This window comes from Ziziphus jujuba, chromosome 4, assembly GCF_031755915.1.
Source record: "Ziziphus jujuba cultivar Dongzao chromosome 4, ASM3175591v1".
Lineage (NCBI taxonomy): Eukaryota > Viridiplantae > Streptophyta > Magnoliopsida > Rosales > Rhamnaceae > Ziziphus > Ziziphus jujuba.
The window spans coordinates 8,998,075-9,016,613 of NC_083382.1; the positions used below are offsets into that span (position 1 = coordinate 8,998,075).

Below are 18,539 nucleotides of genomic sequence, written 5' to 3' on the forward strand. Positions count from 1 at the left end.
GAAAGCTTTGCAAGTCAAGAAATTTGTTTTAGTAGAGATTGTGAAACTGAACAAGAATGATCATAAGAGAATTAAGCATTTTTGGTTGGAGGTTTGTACCCAATAGTGTTGGACAAAATTTCTTCTAGTCCAATAGTACTTTGTTTCCAAAGGATTGAGATCCACAAAAATATTTGATTTAGAGAAAAGAGATACTTTGATCTATAGTTCCTCCAATGATACTTTCTTGTGTGTTAAAACGGCTATGGGTGCTTATCTTGTCTCTGTTGATTTCGTTAAGACGAATATACAAAAGCTAAAATAAAGAAAAAACAAAAATAACAATAAAAGTAAAAGAAGTCACGCGTATTGCATAAGGGTTTTAGTGGCCATAAGAAATCATGTGCCATTAATTGATGTGACATCTAAAATGAGCATAAGAATAAATGAATTTTAAAAGAGTGGTTGAAATTTAAAAGTAAGCATAAACAAGTATTTAAAAAATCAAGCGGAGATCGTCCCGTTGTCATCCCTAAAAATTGAGGCTTATATTTCCTTTAATTTAGAAATAGCTTATATGCCAATTGTTTATTGGTTTCTGGAGTTTCTCAATGTTTAGATTTCTATTTTTATCCAACTAGTGATAGAATCCTATATCATTTAAAAAATGGTTACTTTTTATGCTTAGTTTATATCTTCTCTTTAATTGCCACATTTTTTTTTTTAAATAAAGTAATATTATATCATTGGTTTTACAAGAACCCGAACATGTAAGTAGGACAAAAGATCATAATCCATCAGTTGTTTGCATTTAGTCATGTAAGTTAGCTTGCGTAATAGTAAGCCAAAGAGTGAGAAAGTGAAAAGACAATTCCAATGATTTATTAGTGGAATAATTGTGTCAATATCTGTTGAGTTTGAGTGAGTGAGCTGTGAGAGTTTGCAGTTGCCTCTTATGCTTCATCGTCTTCTTCTCCTCCGCTTTATTATTCTCGTTCAAAATACTTACTTTTTAAGATGAGGTGAGTTCTATCATTAAAATCTTCATCCAGTTTATAATGGTTCAATCACAAGATTGCAACCTATATATAGTATACTGTCCAAATAGAATTGTATATTTTATTGAATTTCTCCTCCGCTTTATTATTCTCGTTCAAAATAATTACTTTTTAAGATGAGGTGAGTTCTATCATTAAAATCTTCATCCAGTTTATAATTGTTCAATCACAAGATTGTAACCTATATATAGTAGTTCATTGAATCAAGAACCATAATAGGCAATTGTATAGTTCATTGAATCAAGAAGCATAATAGGCAACTGCAAACTCTCTCACATAATAAGATGAAGAAGATAAGATGAAGCAGATTCAGAACGAGAATCATTAAAAGAAGATAATGATGGAGGAGAAGAAGACGATAAAGCGGAGCTTAGTGTAGAGGTACAAGACAAAATATGCCCACACTTGAAAGGTCAAGGGTTGGGCACGTATTAAATCTGTTAAAGTATCTTGACAGAATACCAACGTTGCAAAATTTTAGTAAATTTCGGGTGTCAAATATTAGAAAAAATTATTTAGAGTGGAATACGCAATTTATGCCACTACAATAATTAAGACGATTAAAATGATTAATCATTTCAAGATTTATTTATTTTTTTGAACTCATTTTAACATTCGCGTAAGCTTAAATCTCTTAAACGAAAAAGAAAAACACAAGACCATAAACGTAAATGTCAAGAAATGTGCTAAAGAGTGTTGTTACTTCAATTACATAACTAGAAATTGTAAAGATTGAGGAATGAGAATTCTTCCGTCTATTCAAAATGCATAGATATGCTAAGAAGTCAGAAAATAAGAACACCATATATCAAAAGAATTAATGGCTCTTTGATAATCTCAGACCTTTATTTTACTTTTTAAAAAAAAAAAAAAAAAACTAGTACAATATTTCTTTGCTTTGCCTTTTAAAAGTACTCCCCAAACGCATAGATATTATCATATCCCAAAGAAGGGGCACTTGAAAAAATAGGAACAGCACCACAACCAGACTGGTAGGAGCAGCAACAAGGGCTACAATCCATGTTTTTCTATGGCCTAATACAAGATATAGAGTAGCGCTAAAGGCTACGAGCATAGAAGTTATGGCCAAAAACAGAGTGACAAAACCAATAATTAGTCTCCTGGGCAAGATTAGGAGAAAATCACTTTGTGCATAACGTGAGGTGAGGATGAACAAGAACATCAACACTGAAGCAACCGACGAAAACATAGAGATTGCATCTGAGATAATAAAGACTATGAAGGATTTTCTTTCGGAGAAAATTGGAAGGCCTTTCTCTTGGTCGTTGCCACCCGGTACAGTAATTGCTGCAGCAAACATCACTGTGGCTACTAATGTTGCAGCCACCGTGCATGATTGTGCAGTGTTCCTCATCCAAGATTCTCCATCTCTAAGTAATTTCTCGTGATCTTCTATAAATACCGCAAGAGGAGTTTTTCCTTCTTCGTTTTCTCTGTCTTTATACGAAGGCGGTACAATTTTTTCCACGACCTGCATGACATACGTCTCAATATTGCTATGTATCAAGCCTAGTTCATCAATCATAAACGTATAATTTGTTAAACTACTAAGTTTTTGGTATCAATGGTAATTACCATTTAACATAATTAAGGCCAAAAATTTACTCAGTTAGTGCAGTTTTGGTTATAACGTTAGCGTTTTAGGCTTTTGGTTTTCAAATTTTTTTTCCCCTTTTTTTAATCTTTTGCTTTAGTTATATATAATTACCTTGTGCTTTAAAAATATTGGCTTCTCATCCAACTATAAACTTAAAAAAGCAAGCTGCAAGAGATTAAATAAACTAATAATAACTCACACGGACACCAAATTAAAAAGGATCTCTACGAGTTCCACCAAAGACACTGATTTGTACGTACCTTGTACCACTGTATTTCACGCTGCATTTGCAAAGCTGGACCAGAAACAAGATTCAATCGATCTTCAGGAGCCAAACGTGCCACCAAATGCAAGATGGTATTTGTGTGCTTGTCATATTGTTGTACCAGATACTTCTTATTGTCGGTCATCTGATATAAGAGATTGAAAACATTTTCACGTCGATCCAAGACTGCTAGGTGGAAAATGTTGCGTCTCTGATTATCACAAAACCATATTGCAGAGGGAAATGCTCGTATAATTTCTTCTACAACCTCAGAAATACCCAACTTTGCTGCAGATAGGAGAGGCTTTTCAAACATTGACTTAATCCATGAAGTATCCGCAGGGGCCTCCAAGTCGTCAATGTTTACAATTAGCTTGCACAAGCATTTAACAAGTTGGCAAGCCTGGTGATGATTTAATTTTCTCTCCCTTGTATGCTTGATCATCAACAGTGTCTCTGAAGAGACCAAAGTTCAAAAAGTGGACACCATATCAACAATTGAATGACAAACTGAAAATAATGAATGTTAATATGATATCCTGTACCTAGCATCTCAGCAATCCACTTAAGAACCGTACGTATCTTTCCTCCTGTAACAAAACATTAAAGCATTCCATATTAGGATACGCTAATAATTCCAGGGTGGGGTCTGTTTTTAGACACACGCCTATATCTTGATGCACACTATTCAAATTCAAGATAATTTTTGTTGTAGGGTGGGTTTTGGGCACCAATACTACTTCTGTAGTTTCAACATCTATGGTATCAATACCTTTTGAAATTTTTAAGTGGTGTAACGTTTTTCAAAACTTTCAAACTATGAATTTTTAATTGTTAAAATTTATATGCCCTGCATACGAGGAGATTCAACTTTTTTGAACAGGAATATAAATGAAATGAAAATTTGGTTTTGAACTAATATAATTTAAAAAAGTTATGATGTAAAATTTTTTTACAGATGTTGCATGATTTGCAAACTACAAGAGTATCGGAACTAATTCAATACTATAGAAGTAAATTTAGTTCAAAAATTTTGAAACTAAATAGGCATTGGTGCTACACCCTTATTTGTTGTTGTTAATATATAGTTAAACAAATCAAATGATGAACGAACCGGATTTCTGTAGAGTCACTATGGACCTTCCTGCTGCACCCGCCCCGTTTCCACTCAGAGGCAAATTGCCCTTCTTCATCGGAATACCTTAACACCAAACAAGGGATCAGTTATTCCTTAATTCATTGAGAGAAGTTGATAAGAGTAGTTAAAAATGAATGGATTAGAACCTGACAGTTGAAAAACTTTGCTAAAATAACATTCATATCAGTAATACCATATCAATAAGAGTTTTGCTATTGTCACTTTAACATTTCAATACGACATCAATGAGTTTTTTTTTAAAGGATCTTAAAAAAATTTTAAAAAAAGATTTGGCATACAATAATAAAAGTATTTTTTCAATTCAAAATATCTGCAAATTGTTCTAAAATAAAATACTTCAAGATCAACCTAAAATAAAATACTCTATAATATTTGTTTTGAGTTAAGACTTTTTTGGAAAACAAATAGCAAAATAAAATTTTTGCTTGAAATTAAACGTGAAAAAGAATAATAAAATTAAGTCGATAGCCACATTTTGGCATTTAATTATGTGTTATTTCCGTGATGTTTCGCTAGAAAACGGGAATTGACAATAAACTTCACTTTCCATGTAAGGACTCATTTATGAAGTCGTTTAGAATTTTCAAACATGTTTGACACTATTGGCCTCGTCTATGATTGCCACGCTAATTAAAAAAATTTTAGAACAAGTTTAGTTTATGTTGCCTCTAAATTATTCCGTTTACCAAAACGCTGAAAAAATAAAAAATGAAAAATAAAAATCAGACACACTATAGTTCTTTTATAGATTTTGACTGACACTGTAATCGGAAAAATTGGCGAACAATCCTATTTTTGTGTTTGATCTAAGCCGATGCCATCAGCCTTTATGCTCACTTGTTCGCTAGATGCATCAGAACTCCATACGTTCCCAGTGACGAAGTCAAAATCTAAAGAACACTAGCTTTTTTTTCTTTTTCTTTTTTTTTGGGGGGGGGGGGGGGGGGGGGGGGGGGGGAACAACACGAATCACCAATTACAATTGCCCAATAATTGTAGTCTTTCAATCTTATCGGTTATCGCTACGTATTGTGTATTTGGGTTAAAAAATAAATAAATAAATAAAAGTCCAAACAATAGGTAAAAAGAGGATTTTTTTTTTTCTCAAAATCTAAACAATTTTGACACCTGCTCAAGTGTGAGGTTGAAAGCTAGCGAAGTTAGTGGTCATTTAGCAGATTCTCTCTCTCTGTCTCTCTCTCTCTTTCAGTTTGAAGGTTGGGCAGTATGAGCAAAAGGAGAAATGAACAAGGAGGCGGACGAAACAAACCTTAATGGAGTAAACAACGGCAAAGTAATTTTAGATAATGTGGCAACCATTCTTAGAGGAACAGGTAAGGTGACAGGTAACTGGGGATAGAACACTGACCCTACACTAAATCTGCCCATGGTACCATATATTCCATTTATTTGAAAATAAAAAATAAAAAAATACTATATATATATATATATTTTTTGAAAAAGACCTATGTTTATATTCCATTTGGAAAAAAATTACTTCTTTACATTGTTATTATTTTTTAACCAAACCATGTAGTTTTAAACACATATTTACCAAAAATAAATATATAAATGAACAAACATATATTTGCGCAAAGAAAACTTACAAGCATAAAGAACTTTTTGCCAAAAGTTCGTGACAGTTCCACTTCGGAAAGCAGAAGGTTTTTTGGCGAGAATACTCAAAGCACTTCCTTTACCAGCATATTTTCTTTTGCCCATATCAGGGTATTTGTCAGCCAAATATTTAGCCACATCTGCAAATATACACATCCAGTTATATAACGCCCAGGCGATATGCTTAGCTTTGCAAAATGGCATAAATTAACGTAGGAAATCCCATAATGGAACAATAAAGGCCGCTCAAGATATCAAAGCGGAAATAAATTAGCAGTGATAGGACCGAATTGAACCCATGATCAGCAGCTCTCTATACCATGTTAAAGTACTATAAAAGTGGAATTTTAATTTTATAGACTATATATATATATATATATATATTAAAGTTGTAATAATAGATAAGCCGACTAGGCAGTTACCATAAAATCCAGAATTTATGACAAGGGTCAAGAGCAAAACTCCAGATTCACCAGTAAAAGGACTTGGTTCGACATTGTCGTCAGTAACCATCAACAAATATATGAGCATCTCCCGTTGTCCATAAAGTGCAGCATCAACAAGCGGCACAATTTTTTTGCCGTTGGGAACATTGGGAAGCCGTGGATTCTTTCTCACCAACATCTCTGCTGCCTTAGTGTTACCCACTGTCGCAGCCACACTGAGGGCAGTCTCGCCGTCTTGATTCACCGAAGTGCAAATATCCTCCGGCGCCATCGCCGCTAATATATTCTCCACAAATTTCAGTGACGACTTGCTTGTACTCCCCACCGCCACGTGAAGTGCTGTTTCCAAATGCGGTGTGATCGCAACGGTGGGTCTAATATGATAACGGTGCATGAATTTCGAAGCGCTATCCCAGTCGCCTGTGATTGCGGCTTTGTAGAGTGGCAGATAGCAGTTAGAGTTGCAGGAGGTTGCATGAATATCAGCTGTCACATGATGTTGTTGGTCCGACGATCTTACTGTTGAAGACGAGAATGTGAGCGGGTGATGTGATAAGCGGATCATTAGCTGGTGATATATTTGGTGAATGAGATGTTGAATAGCCGAATGGAAGCGTATGAGATAGGGTGTTGTTTGGATAATAAGCCTACTTGCCCAAAGGAATATCAGCCATCGCACTGAAAACAAAGAGGTACAATTAGAGAAATCAACGAAGCTTTAATTACCTAGCGCATATATATTTATATATTTAGTCTCATCGATCGCTTGCAGAAAGCTTACCGGTTGGTCTGATTCTATGTCTTCCGGTAACCAGGGATTGTGATGAATCAGTTTCCATTCCTGCTGCTATTCAAAAAGCTAGCTCCCACTTGACCTCTTTGAGATCTTATATAACTGTTTTGTCATGTGTCTGCGTACGTTTAGTTTTTCTGATTAAACAATGACCGGATTTGGTCATATGTCTTACTTGTAAGTTATTGCGTATTGAGTTATATATAAATTTCCCACTTGATCCAAAAAAAAGAAAAAAAGAAAAAGAAAAAGGTATTGTATAGGAGACCGAAATACAAAGTGAGTAATTTCTAAATATATATTGTATTTTTTGGTTGATAACTTCTGAATATGTGCCAAAAGTAAATATTCAAATAACAGGTGAGACAAGCAGCATGTTATTAAAAGTCAAAGGTCAGATATATACCATAAAAGTATTAAATACTAGTTTTTTCTTTTTTCTTTTTTTTTTTTGAAAAAATAAAGAGACTCTCATAAAGACAAGGTAGAGAGAAAGTTGTAAGGAAAATAAAAAAATAAAAAAAAATAAAAAAAGAAACAAGAAAGAAATAGAGAATGAAAAGAGAAAATTTATAGTGAGAAATTGAATGGAGAAAATAAAGTAAGAAAATGTGGAGAAAAAAGATTGAGATACAATAGAGAGAGCATAAAAAGTAGTAAGTAAATTTTTATTTTTAAAGGTATTAATTTGAGACTAAAATGGTATTTTTAACAAGTCTTGCGTCGACTTAATTATTACTCATCGGTGGTTTTTAATTATGTTATAATTATTAAATTTTATTATTGATCTGATAATGAATATCATTTTATATATCAAATTTTAATTAAATATTTAATTATATTATTTAATAGTAATTATTTAAATTGTTATTTGATATATATGAATACCACTAATGATCATTTATAATTAATGATAAATAACATTTATTTTTTATAATTTTTATCTTAACAATCTAATTTGAAAAAATGAACTCTTCTATTGGTTATTGCCATTGATAAAAATTAATACCATCTTTCATTTTTAATAGGCTTTCAATTTACAATTTTTTAAAGTATGGTTCAACTAAATTCTGGCCTAATCGTATCTCTGATATTAGCTTTAATAGTACCATCTCTCTAAATTTGCTAGCCAATTTATTAATTATCTTTAGGTTACAAACTCATTTGCATATACAATACTAATGGGTAATCTGTAATAACCATGTAGATTTACATGATTTACAATATATTACAATACCTTTTTTATAAATTAATATGTTGCAATACTTGAGCAGAACGGGAAATTGTAATTTATCAGTCCTCTCTCATCCTTCACAAACTATACGAGGTGTATATTGGCTAAGAAACCTACAAGTAAATGGAGATAAATAAAATAAATAAAATAATACAAGTAACACGCATGTCCAACTTTTCGACTGGAGTCGGTGAATCGTTGCATTAATTTCTTTTGCAAAATCTAAAGAATACGTCAGTTTCTTTTTGAGCCTATAAACAATATTAAACCTAACATATATTAACATGCCACTGGCAACTTGTCAACTAAAAATATGGGAGAAAAATATGTTAAAAAAGACTTTGACATTGAAAAATGTAACCAAACACAAGGTCTCTGATCTATTTATGGATGTTTAAAATTTATGATACGATCCATACATATTTATATATAAATAGAAAATCAATAATTATAAAATTTAGACATTTGTTAGTGATTCAGGTCACACCAACGGTGGTTGGTGGGATGCTTATTTTCGTATTAAATGTCCCATCCGAGCATCCCCATGCCAGTACGTATATGCGGAATAATTTAACGATACGTGCATCATGACTATACAAAAAGATATGTGTAATATATTTATTACATGGGAAACCTTACATAATTATCTTTTTGAGGTTTGATGAAAATCAAAGACAAAGGTTTAATGAAAATACGGTTAACCCATGAATTTTGAAAAATTGTCACTTAATTATTATCTAACACCCTGAAAATGATTTTTGACTAGATTGATCAAGTAAAAAAATCAATTTTCGTACAAGTTCGTATCGGATGTCCCCAAAGGGAAGAACATTATTAGTTCTTTTTATTATTATTGTTTATGAAAAAAACTACATCTCATTGAAGAAAACAAAGATTAGATACATCATCCGTCAATATCCAGTCAGGGCTTTCGCCAAACATATTTAAAGAAACAGCACGATGATGCTCCTAACTCCTAAGAGTAGTCAAACCTTTTAAATCTATATAATAACAATTTTCTTTTTCAAATAATTTTTTTCCTGCAGAATACCATTTTTTTTTTTAATTAAATAGGGTCGATTTTAATGGGTAGCATAAGAACAAATAAATGGTTGTTGCAATAGCAAACCTTTTTAATAAGCAATTAAATACAGCTAAAAAAATAAAATAAAAAACAGCGTAATTTTGTTTATTTATTCTGTTGACATATGAACGATAATATACCATTTTATTAAGCAGTAAAGTCTATATTATTGAATTCTATCAACACGGCAGAACCTTAATAATTCAAACTCTAGCACGTCGCGACTTCTCTGGAGACAATACTTTTCTAGGGGAATCTAGAGGTAAGGTCTCTCGTGGGCTCTTCTTACGCCAGTATGTCGCATCGGCTGGCGTATCAGCTTTCTCCAGGTCAACAAATGTTTTGTCAGGTATAGGGGAACGCTTAGGAAATACCTTGATGGCCAGTATAATTATAAAGAAAATCAAAATAGGTGCGTACAGAAGATAAGATATTGACGTCCCATTGGTCCCAATGGTTACTTCAGGGACATAATTAGTTGAGCATTTCCTCCTTACATGATGCAGATGCAGCGCTTTGTTCAGTGTCGTCATGATTTCTCTACTGTACTGATCCCGTCGAAGAAATTTGGTTTCTGTCGGCTGGTTTAATGCAGATCGACTGGGGGGCTCTGGGAACTGTTCCCAGCATTCATTCACCAAGTTAGCATCCCTCCACTCTGTCTTATCAAAATTCCAATCCCCGATACTGAATTTTCTCCCATAGTATAAAGCTCTGTAGCTCACCCCAGCTTCAGGAAGTTTTCCTACATCTGTTACCAGTCGATTGTTTATAACATGCTCTAGTCCCAGCTTTACACACATCAATTAAGAAATGTAATATTAGTGTTTTGTTCAAAAATACATAGAACGTTGCATCACAAATTAATTGAGCGGTATATCTAAATATATATATATATATATATATTTATACCTCTGTTGCGGCCGATGAGTAACCACAGTTGATAAGGGATCCAAAATCATATTGATCTATGGTGGTGGGATTTGACAGTGAATTATAATGAACATTGTCTAATATCTCCTCCGTTTTATGCAACCATTCCGGAGCGATTCTCTCAAGATCCTTTTTATGGATTATAATAACACTCCCCATCCTTTCGCAAGCACCATCGACATTAATGTAAGAGCTATGGTTTCCAGCATACCTAAGTAGATATTAGAAAAACAAATTATAAGGCGACTGTTAAAATAGAAAGAGATCGAACGACTACAAAGATCATGAGTGGAAGATGGTTTTTTGACACATACTGACTGGGGGTTGAAACTGGCCGACCAAGTTCTGCTTTGAACATTCCGGGAGTAATGGGACCCCTCAAGATCATGTCCGGATCAAGAATCACAATGAAATCTGCATCAACATTTCCATTTTGGAGCCAATCTAAGATTGCAGCTGGTTTCCTAATTGCTGATGAGTGCCTGACAAAATATGCATATAGAATAAACATATAGTTAATAGTCTTAGGCCATATTTAACTGCCATGGCTTCTAAAACTGTTATTTTTTTAAAAATAAAAATTGTATGCAGTTATCTGAACTTCTTGTATCACCAATATTAATTTGTAATTAGAGGAGCATTGAGAAAGACTTAAAAATTATAAAATGGGACAAAAACTTCGAATTCAAATATATTTATCTATATAGACGAAACTGAATTAGATCCACATGAAATTGATGAATGAATTTAGCATCATAAACTCTTTTATTAATGCTATAAAAATTAAAAGAAAAAAAAAAACCCTCTTTTATTAACATTTATATTCTTTTAAAATTATAAATTAAATGTAATGATGGAATACATGAGTAGTAGCATATTAAAATCCTATGATGGCAAAGTCTACTCCTATATTGCTTCTATATATTCTAAATAAATTTTTATATTATAATTCTTGAATCAATTTAAAAGATTATTAAAAAAAAAAAATCTAAAAACCAAATATATATATATATATATATATAAAGGGAAATTTTCTCCCAAGCAAATGTAACTCAGGATATCCTAAGCGACATACCCATATTCTTTTCTAAATACGCATTGAAATTAATTTATACACATATCCAATTCAGGATATACTTATTTCACCAAAGATATCCACGTATCTTGAGCTCCATCATCCAAAAAATAAAATTTTATATATAAACGTATCTTTTTTCACATTTTCAAGTAATTGAAAGGATAAAGAATATAAACATGAGAATATATATAAATATATAATACGGAAATGCTCTCCTAAAATTATTTTCCAACTTATTCTCAAAAACATGCCCATGTGGATATTTAAGGTAGAACCTACCTAATAGAAATTTAATTGCTTAGCCTTAAAGATTCGCTTTCCAATATTAAAGTTTTAGCATTAAAAAAAATCGTATAAGAATAATATGTAAAAGCTCAATAGATTAATCAATATGAATCCTATTTTTACTGTCCATGTTATTATGCTTTCCAAGGATAAACTAAGAGATAATTCATTGAAGAATATATAAATATATATTACCAATGGCTCGTTCCGCGACTGGTAGGATAAGTGGAAACCAAGTCAAGGCCGATATAGCTGTTTAAATCTTCTTCAGTACAACTGAGAATTCGTGTGATATATCCTGGCTGACCGCTCTGATTAAAACTATAAGCAAGCCCTAGGGTTTGCCAATCCAAGAAAGGGCTACAATCTGCAACAAAAATTGTGTGGATCTTAGGATTTATCACAGTCTTGACTTCTAGAAGGAGCTCCCGCCCTACACCTTTTTCAGTCTGGAAATTTGGTTCACTGCTCAGCTCACTTATTCTTCTTCGGCTGATTGCATATTTTGACCGAATTGGTTTCGGGCATGCCTCCATTTCTTCATGTTTTTGTATAATGCCTTCGTTCAGAATGTTAACACACTCTATACTTAATAATAGTGCATGCCTCTTGTTTGGCTCAGTTTCTATTGACATCACCTGCACAATATACGAATGATCCTCTGAAAAATTCTTATAAAGAAACAATGATTTTGTTATTAGATTGTTCTTTAGTGCATATTTGATGTTTGTTTAATATCTAATAATTTTATATATATAGATAATTATCTGGTGTTGTAAATATTATGATATGATCACATTTTTTTTAGATACCTCAGCGGGAGAAGGAGGCTGAGGAAAGAGCCGCCCACAATTATAAGCAATGTCGTCTTCAAAGTGATTTGATTTACTGAATGACCAACTTCCGACGTTAAAAGGCAGAGCATAGTGAAGAACAAGAGGCTCAACACCCTCTCGTGGAACCAAACCCGGATGTATTAGTAAGTTATCATTGATCTCGAGTTGAATTTCAACCTGGATTTTTAATGTAAAATGGAAAAGAAAAAGAAGATGATCATCAACCTCAGCTCATTGAAAATTTAAATACATTAAAAGTTCACGATCTTACCCTCTCAGACATTATAAGCACATATAGTTTGACGATGATGACATTAATTTGGAGTAGTTTTCAATAATTAAATAATTAATTAGACTCTTCTTTTTGAAACATGCGCGGAGGAGTTATAAATTAAGAGCATTCAAAGGATTTTTTAAAATAAGAAACATAATTTTTATGATAAAGAGTACTTTTTGAAATAATAGAGTAAATTTTTAAATGACCCTCCAGCAACACCTTTATTTTTATTTTTTTATAAATATTTATTACTTTACTTATTTATCATTTTTTTTATATGAATTATTTATAAAATATTATAATAGTTGCATAAAAACTTCTCCCGCATACATTTCATAAAATCAATATAATATTAAAATAAAAAATAATTTTAATTTTTTAAATTTGAAAAATCAAACAAACTTTTTATATTAAAAAGTTAAATAAAAAATTCCTAAGAACTTTCTTTTTAAGAAATGACTTAAAAAAAAAAAAAGTATATCAAAAATTTAAGAAAATCCCTTCGGATTCTTTAAGGACCACTTGATCAATCAATGAAAGACAGTTTATAACAAAAATATTAAATAATTAAATAATTTATTTATTTATTATTTTGGATCCAGAATACTTTGTTAGCCACATGTATGTTATTTAAATTTTATATTTAAACAAAGAAGGTTGACATGCTTACTTGGGATCCACCAAGAGAGTATCTATTATCACTGTTGGCTTCGATGCTCGTTGCATCTAATTTCCTTTTGCCTTCTATCTTTGAAAGCCATATCGGAGCCAATACTCGAAGATCCTCTATATGAATTACTATAAGCCCACTATAACACAGATCGAGAAACCCACTAATTAAGGTCAACCTGATCTATGCTAATACCGAAATCATTTAATTAAAATGTAAATCAACTGGTTGAGTAAATTTAATTAAAAATGAAGTGTAATACTGATTGTTAGAGACAACAGGTCTGCCTTTGTGGGCACCAAGTTGCCAAGGTACAATTGGACCTCTGAGAATCATATTTGCCTCCACAATCACAACCCAATCAACATTCGTTGCATCTTTACTTTGATTAAGCCAGTGCATAATTCCAGCCGCCCAGCTCCAGGCAAGATACCTTCGAAACAAAACAAGATTAAAATGTGAACTCTACTTGATATCGTTATTTTAACGGGGAAATATTAAAATCTCATATGAAATTTGAAAAATCATGGCTTATGTGTTATGTCTGATGATGAAAGTAAATTGCTTTCTATGTATGGTGTAAAATTTGACATTGTTTAAAATTTAGATGATATAAATAAATAATCAATTTTAAAATTATTCTTCAATATTAATGTGTTAAAAAATTATTTATGATTATTAATCAACTATATATTTTATTTTTTTAAAAATAGTTAATTAAGAAAAATTTTAATTTTTAGAAAATTTAAAATGACTAATAAAACTTCTGAAATAGACATTCACCACAACATTCTAAACATTTTCATTGAATAACAATGTTATTAAGGCATTATTTATAAGAAATATTTGTTATATAATATGTTTATTTTCACAATTTACATTGATATTGAAGATGCTCTTAAGCCTTCTAAACTTAACCATGGTTTGAAAATGTATATTACCCTTAGTTATTAAAATAAATATTAAATTATTATGTCACTTTTTATTTTTTATAATAACCAAGACTTAAAAAGTGTCATTTATTAGCTTTCCTATTTAAACCATTGCTGTTTTTTATATATATGTCTTTGCAAATAAAATAAAGAATAAAGTATAATTTAATAATTAATTTGATGCATAAGACTAAAATAGACTTCAATTAATAAGTCAACTTAATCATAATCAAATAATTTTTCTAACTTTTATTAATTTGATGGTGTTAAGTGATAATTTTACAAATCTCAAAGCTATGGATATAATTTTGGTCTACTCTCATTGGCGTGTAATTATTTTAAACAAATTAAACTTCTTAAAAAAACACGCATAAATCACATATTTTGGGAAAAAGTTCCAAGAAACAAAAGTTGACCCCAAAAAACAAAAAATAGTAAAGTGCTCGAGAAAAAGATATTTAAGGAAATCAGAGGACAATTCATTAAAAAATAATAATAATAAAAATAAAAAATCAGAGGAGAATTAATGGTCTGTAACACCATCATAGCATATCACCAAGCAAACCCTTAAGGGTTAGAGACCTAAACTATATGTACGAATTGAAAAAAAAAAAAAAAAAAGAAGAAAAAACCTAAAAGTAAAACAAAGACAAACCAAACAGACATAAAAAAAACTATACCCTGCATTAAGATCGAAAAGAAAACTAGCCTGATTACCAGTCGTGGGTCCCCGTGGGGCTGTTGATGGAGGGTACGTGGTGTGTGGGAGCCAAGTTCATCCCTTTGTACTCCTCCTCGACCGCGCAGCTGAGGAGTCGGGTAATGGAACCGGGTTGTTGGACCTTCTTGAAGCTATGGACAAGGCCCACTGTCTGCCAGTCGTAGTAGTTTGTGCATTCAGCCCAGAAGAGCATGTGGATCTTCCCTTTACCTTCCTGACCCGTTTCCATATCCTGCCCACCAACGATCCCGCCCAACATGATCACCGATGCTACGACGGTGACCAAGAACGCCGCCATTGCCGCTTATTACAATTGTAAATGGTTGGTTCTCAAACGGATGATCCGTAGTCTTTGATTTTATAATGATGAAGTCTAGGTAGGTCAACTTTGAATATTAGTAATCTTTAATCTTTTTCCACTTATAAAAATTAAATCCAGTATCATTTGTTATTCTTAGTAGACTAAATAATCATTTTACGCTGCAGACTTTCTTTACCCCTCATATCAAGTGTAAACCCGTTGCCTTTACTAAAAAATAAAAAGGCAGTGTAAACACGTTGTCGAATTCAACTTTAAAATTGAAAACATAAAATTGAAATGGTCAACTAGTGGTTCAGGATCAACTAAAGTTGGTTTAGTTCTATATATGTCCAATATATATATACCTTTAAGAGAAACTAGAATAGGATGTTATTTTGGCTTTGAATTGCCAAATTACCACATAGGAAGACCTTTTTTATATTCTCTAACATTAAGTGGTAAATTCTACCCATATCATTTTTAGTGTCAAATTTGATATCAAATTTATAATCGATAAATTTTGATAGTGAGTTCTATATAATACAGTTTATGGATTCGCATAATTTATTAATAAGAATTTTAATTTTAAACCATTTTTTTAACTGATAGAAATAGAAATATATGGAATCCATTACCATTTAATAATATTTACAATTTGGAATTGTTATTTTTTAACATATATTATTGAAAAACTAATGCTAAAATTTAGCATTGGCGTTGACATTTATTAATTAGAAAGCTCATGTAAATACTAAATTTTATAAATGTCAATAGAAAAATAGTATTTGTTATTAAAGATGCTCTCATACTTACACTATCAGGTGTTGAGGTTATAATATGCCCTATCCTCTTTAAAGTATAAGTTATTATAACTTAATTTAAAAATAAAAAATAAATAAATAAATAAAAACAGCTAGTGATTGAAGATAATTTTTTTTAATGAATAAAAAAGTATATGTAATGATAATTAGGAATGACAACTTGATAACTTGGTGGGTTAAATAGTGGTAATTCAAAAAAAAAAAATTTATATATGTATAGAATACTAAAACGTTGGCATATTCTTGCAACTCCTAACGGTGAAACCACCCATATAATCAACAATAAACCTAAAAGTTAAGAGCATCTCCAATAGTTTTTTTTCTATTGGAGTCTATGTAATATTGATTTTGAAAAGTGTTCATGATTATATGGTATTCTCTCTATTTAATAGATAATGTTTTAAACAAATTTTCTTCAATGGATTCTGTTTCAAATGTTCTGGAATGCTAATGTGTAATTTTTTATTTTAAAATTATATCTAATTAAAAAAATCAAAAGTTCACGCAAGAGTTATTTTTCTTTTAACAAAAGTCAATAAAAATAAATAAAATGTTGACTCAGCCTATCTAACAGAATTTTCAGAAATAGACAATGTCCTTTACAATTTTTATTTCTTTTATTGCCACATCAGTTTAACAGAACTAATGCATAGAATCATTGGAAATTATTTTTTTAAAACCTTATTTATTTATCTAATATAGCAAAAGATTTTTAAATGGACAGAATTAATGTACAGAGCCATTGAAGATACTCTAATCTCCAACAGTTTTGTCAACAATGAGGTGTCTATTTACCTTTTATATGATTGTTTTAAATTTTTGTTGTATCATATTGTAACACTCCATTCCGAGGTACAACGGAAATTTTCCAACTTTGACCGAGGTTGACCGTTGACCAAGGGATCAAAAGTTGACTTTTTGACTCGGATGGAATTCTAGGTTGACTGAGATACCGTTACGAAGTACACATTGGCATGAGTTCGTAGATTAGTAGTACGTTGAAAAGGAGCTACGGTTTGAAAGATATGAGTAAAACAAGTTGAGGTCCAAACTGTTCAAGGGATGCCGGAGTTGACTTTTTATTTATGCAAAGTTGAGCTTTGACTCATGCATGGTTGTGGAGTACTCGTCGATACGAGTTCATAGACTAGCGGCACGCCTAATTTGAACGTATGGTTAAAAAGTTATGGACCTACAAAATTTTAAAATATCGTATTATTTTAATATTATTTTTAAACGTCTAACAATGTGTCACGTGTGACTTAATAAATGTGACCATGTGTCACCATGCTGAGGTGCCACATGTCAACCATGCTTAATATCATATTATTTTATTATTGTTATTTTATATAATAATATTATTTTTAATATTATTTAATTATTTTATTTTATTTTTATTTCTTTTCTTTTTTCTTTTCTTTTTCTTTTCATTTCTCTCTCTCTCTCTCTCTCCTTTGACTCTCTCCCCCTCTCTCTTTAACCGATCGTTTTGGCCGGATTTCAGTGACCGGACGGCCACACGCGCCGGCCACCGGTGAAGCCCAGTTCCCGGCGACCCCGACCTCCAAGTTTTTCGGCTAGACGCCACCGGACGCGCCCAGATCGGGCCGGTGAAGTCGGCGACGGCGGGTTAAGTTTTTCCGGCGATTTTCGCTGTTTCCGGCCAACCCAGCTCGACCCATATCTCTATCCCACCATTTTCGACCCCTCTGAGTCCATTTCCGGGGTTAGATTGCCCAAATTCCCCACCGTTTGAGAGATCCCTCAAGTTTAAACTCGGCCGAAACTTTCCGGCCAAATTCTGACCACCGCCGGATGAATTGAGCTCAATGGAGGTCGGTAATGTGATCCTCATAACAAGCTTTCCATAGACATATAATTTGTCAATTTTGGTTAACGTTTGTGTTGGACCCCCCGGGTACCGGATATTATTTACCTGAATAAAATATTAATTTATTTGAGATGTGTAATGTTGTTGTTCTAGGAGCACGGGTGAGTCGTGGAATTGATCCCATGGAGGATCTTGGATTAATTGCGTGTTCCAGGTGAGTGACCCACCTTTAAAAATATTTTGGGATAATTAATTATATTTATTTGATGTTAAATTGATATCTGGAATTCTGCTCATGTGGTGGAAATTTAATTATAATTATGGAAAAATATTATTTTATAAGTATGTATATATTTATTGGTGCTAAACAGAATTTTGGGTTATTCAGAAACCCCGATTTTTATTATTGTAATTTAATTGTATTTATTACACATGAGCAAAATATTTTCATTAATTAATTGTATTTGGATTTTAATATTATCTTTGGGCATAAATGGTTTAATTGGTGGTTTAAATTTTATAATTATGCCCATGGAATATTATTTATGGAACCTCGTGTTACAAGAAAAATTATTTTTATATCGTTATCGATGGTTTCGTA

The 18,539-nt window shown here is 31.8% G+C and overlaps 2 protein-coding genes across 2 annotated transcripts; both read right to left on the reverse strand.

Moving 5' to 3' along the window:
- Positions 1–1,914: 1,914 nt before the first annotated feature.
- On the reverse strand, positions 1,915–6,981 carry LOC107416690 (uncharacterized). Its single transcript, XM_060816727.1, has 7 exons — positions 6,924–6,981; positions 6,119–6,820; positions 5,687–5,836; positions 4,035–4,121; positions 3,466–3,510; positions 2,916–3,376; positions 1,915–2,529 (listed from the first exon to the last, which is right to left on the reverse strand). The coding sequence occupies exons 1-7, from the start codon at positions 6,979–6,981 to the stop codon at positions 1,915–1,917; spliced, it is 2,118 nt and encodes a 705-aa protein (XP_060672710.1).
- A 2,475-nt stretch (positions 6,982–9,456) lies between these two features.
- Positions 9,457–15,283, reverse strand: LOC125422065 (peptidyl serine alpha-galactosyltransferase). Its single transcript, XM_048472519.2, has 8 exons — positions 14,982–15,283; positions 13,595–13,765; positions 13,333–13,471; positions 12,362–12,562; positions 11,745–12,187; positions 10,501–10,668; positions 10,166–10,397; positions 9,457–10,044 (listed from the first exon to the last, which is right to left on the reverse strand). The coding sequence occupies exons 1-8, from the start codon at positions 15,281–15,283 to the stop codon at positions 9,457–9,459; spliced, it is 2,244 nt and encodes a 747-aa protein (XP_048328476.2).
- Positions 15,284–18,539: the final 3,256 nt, after the last annotated feature.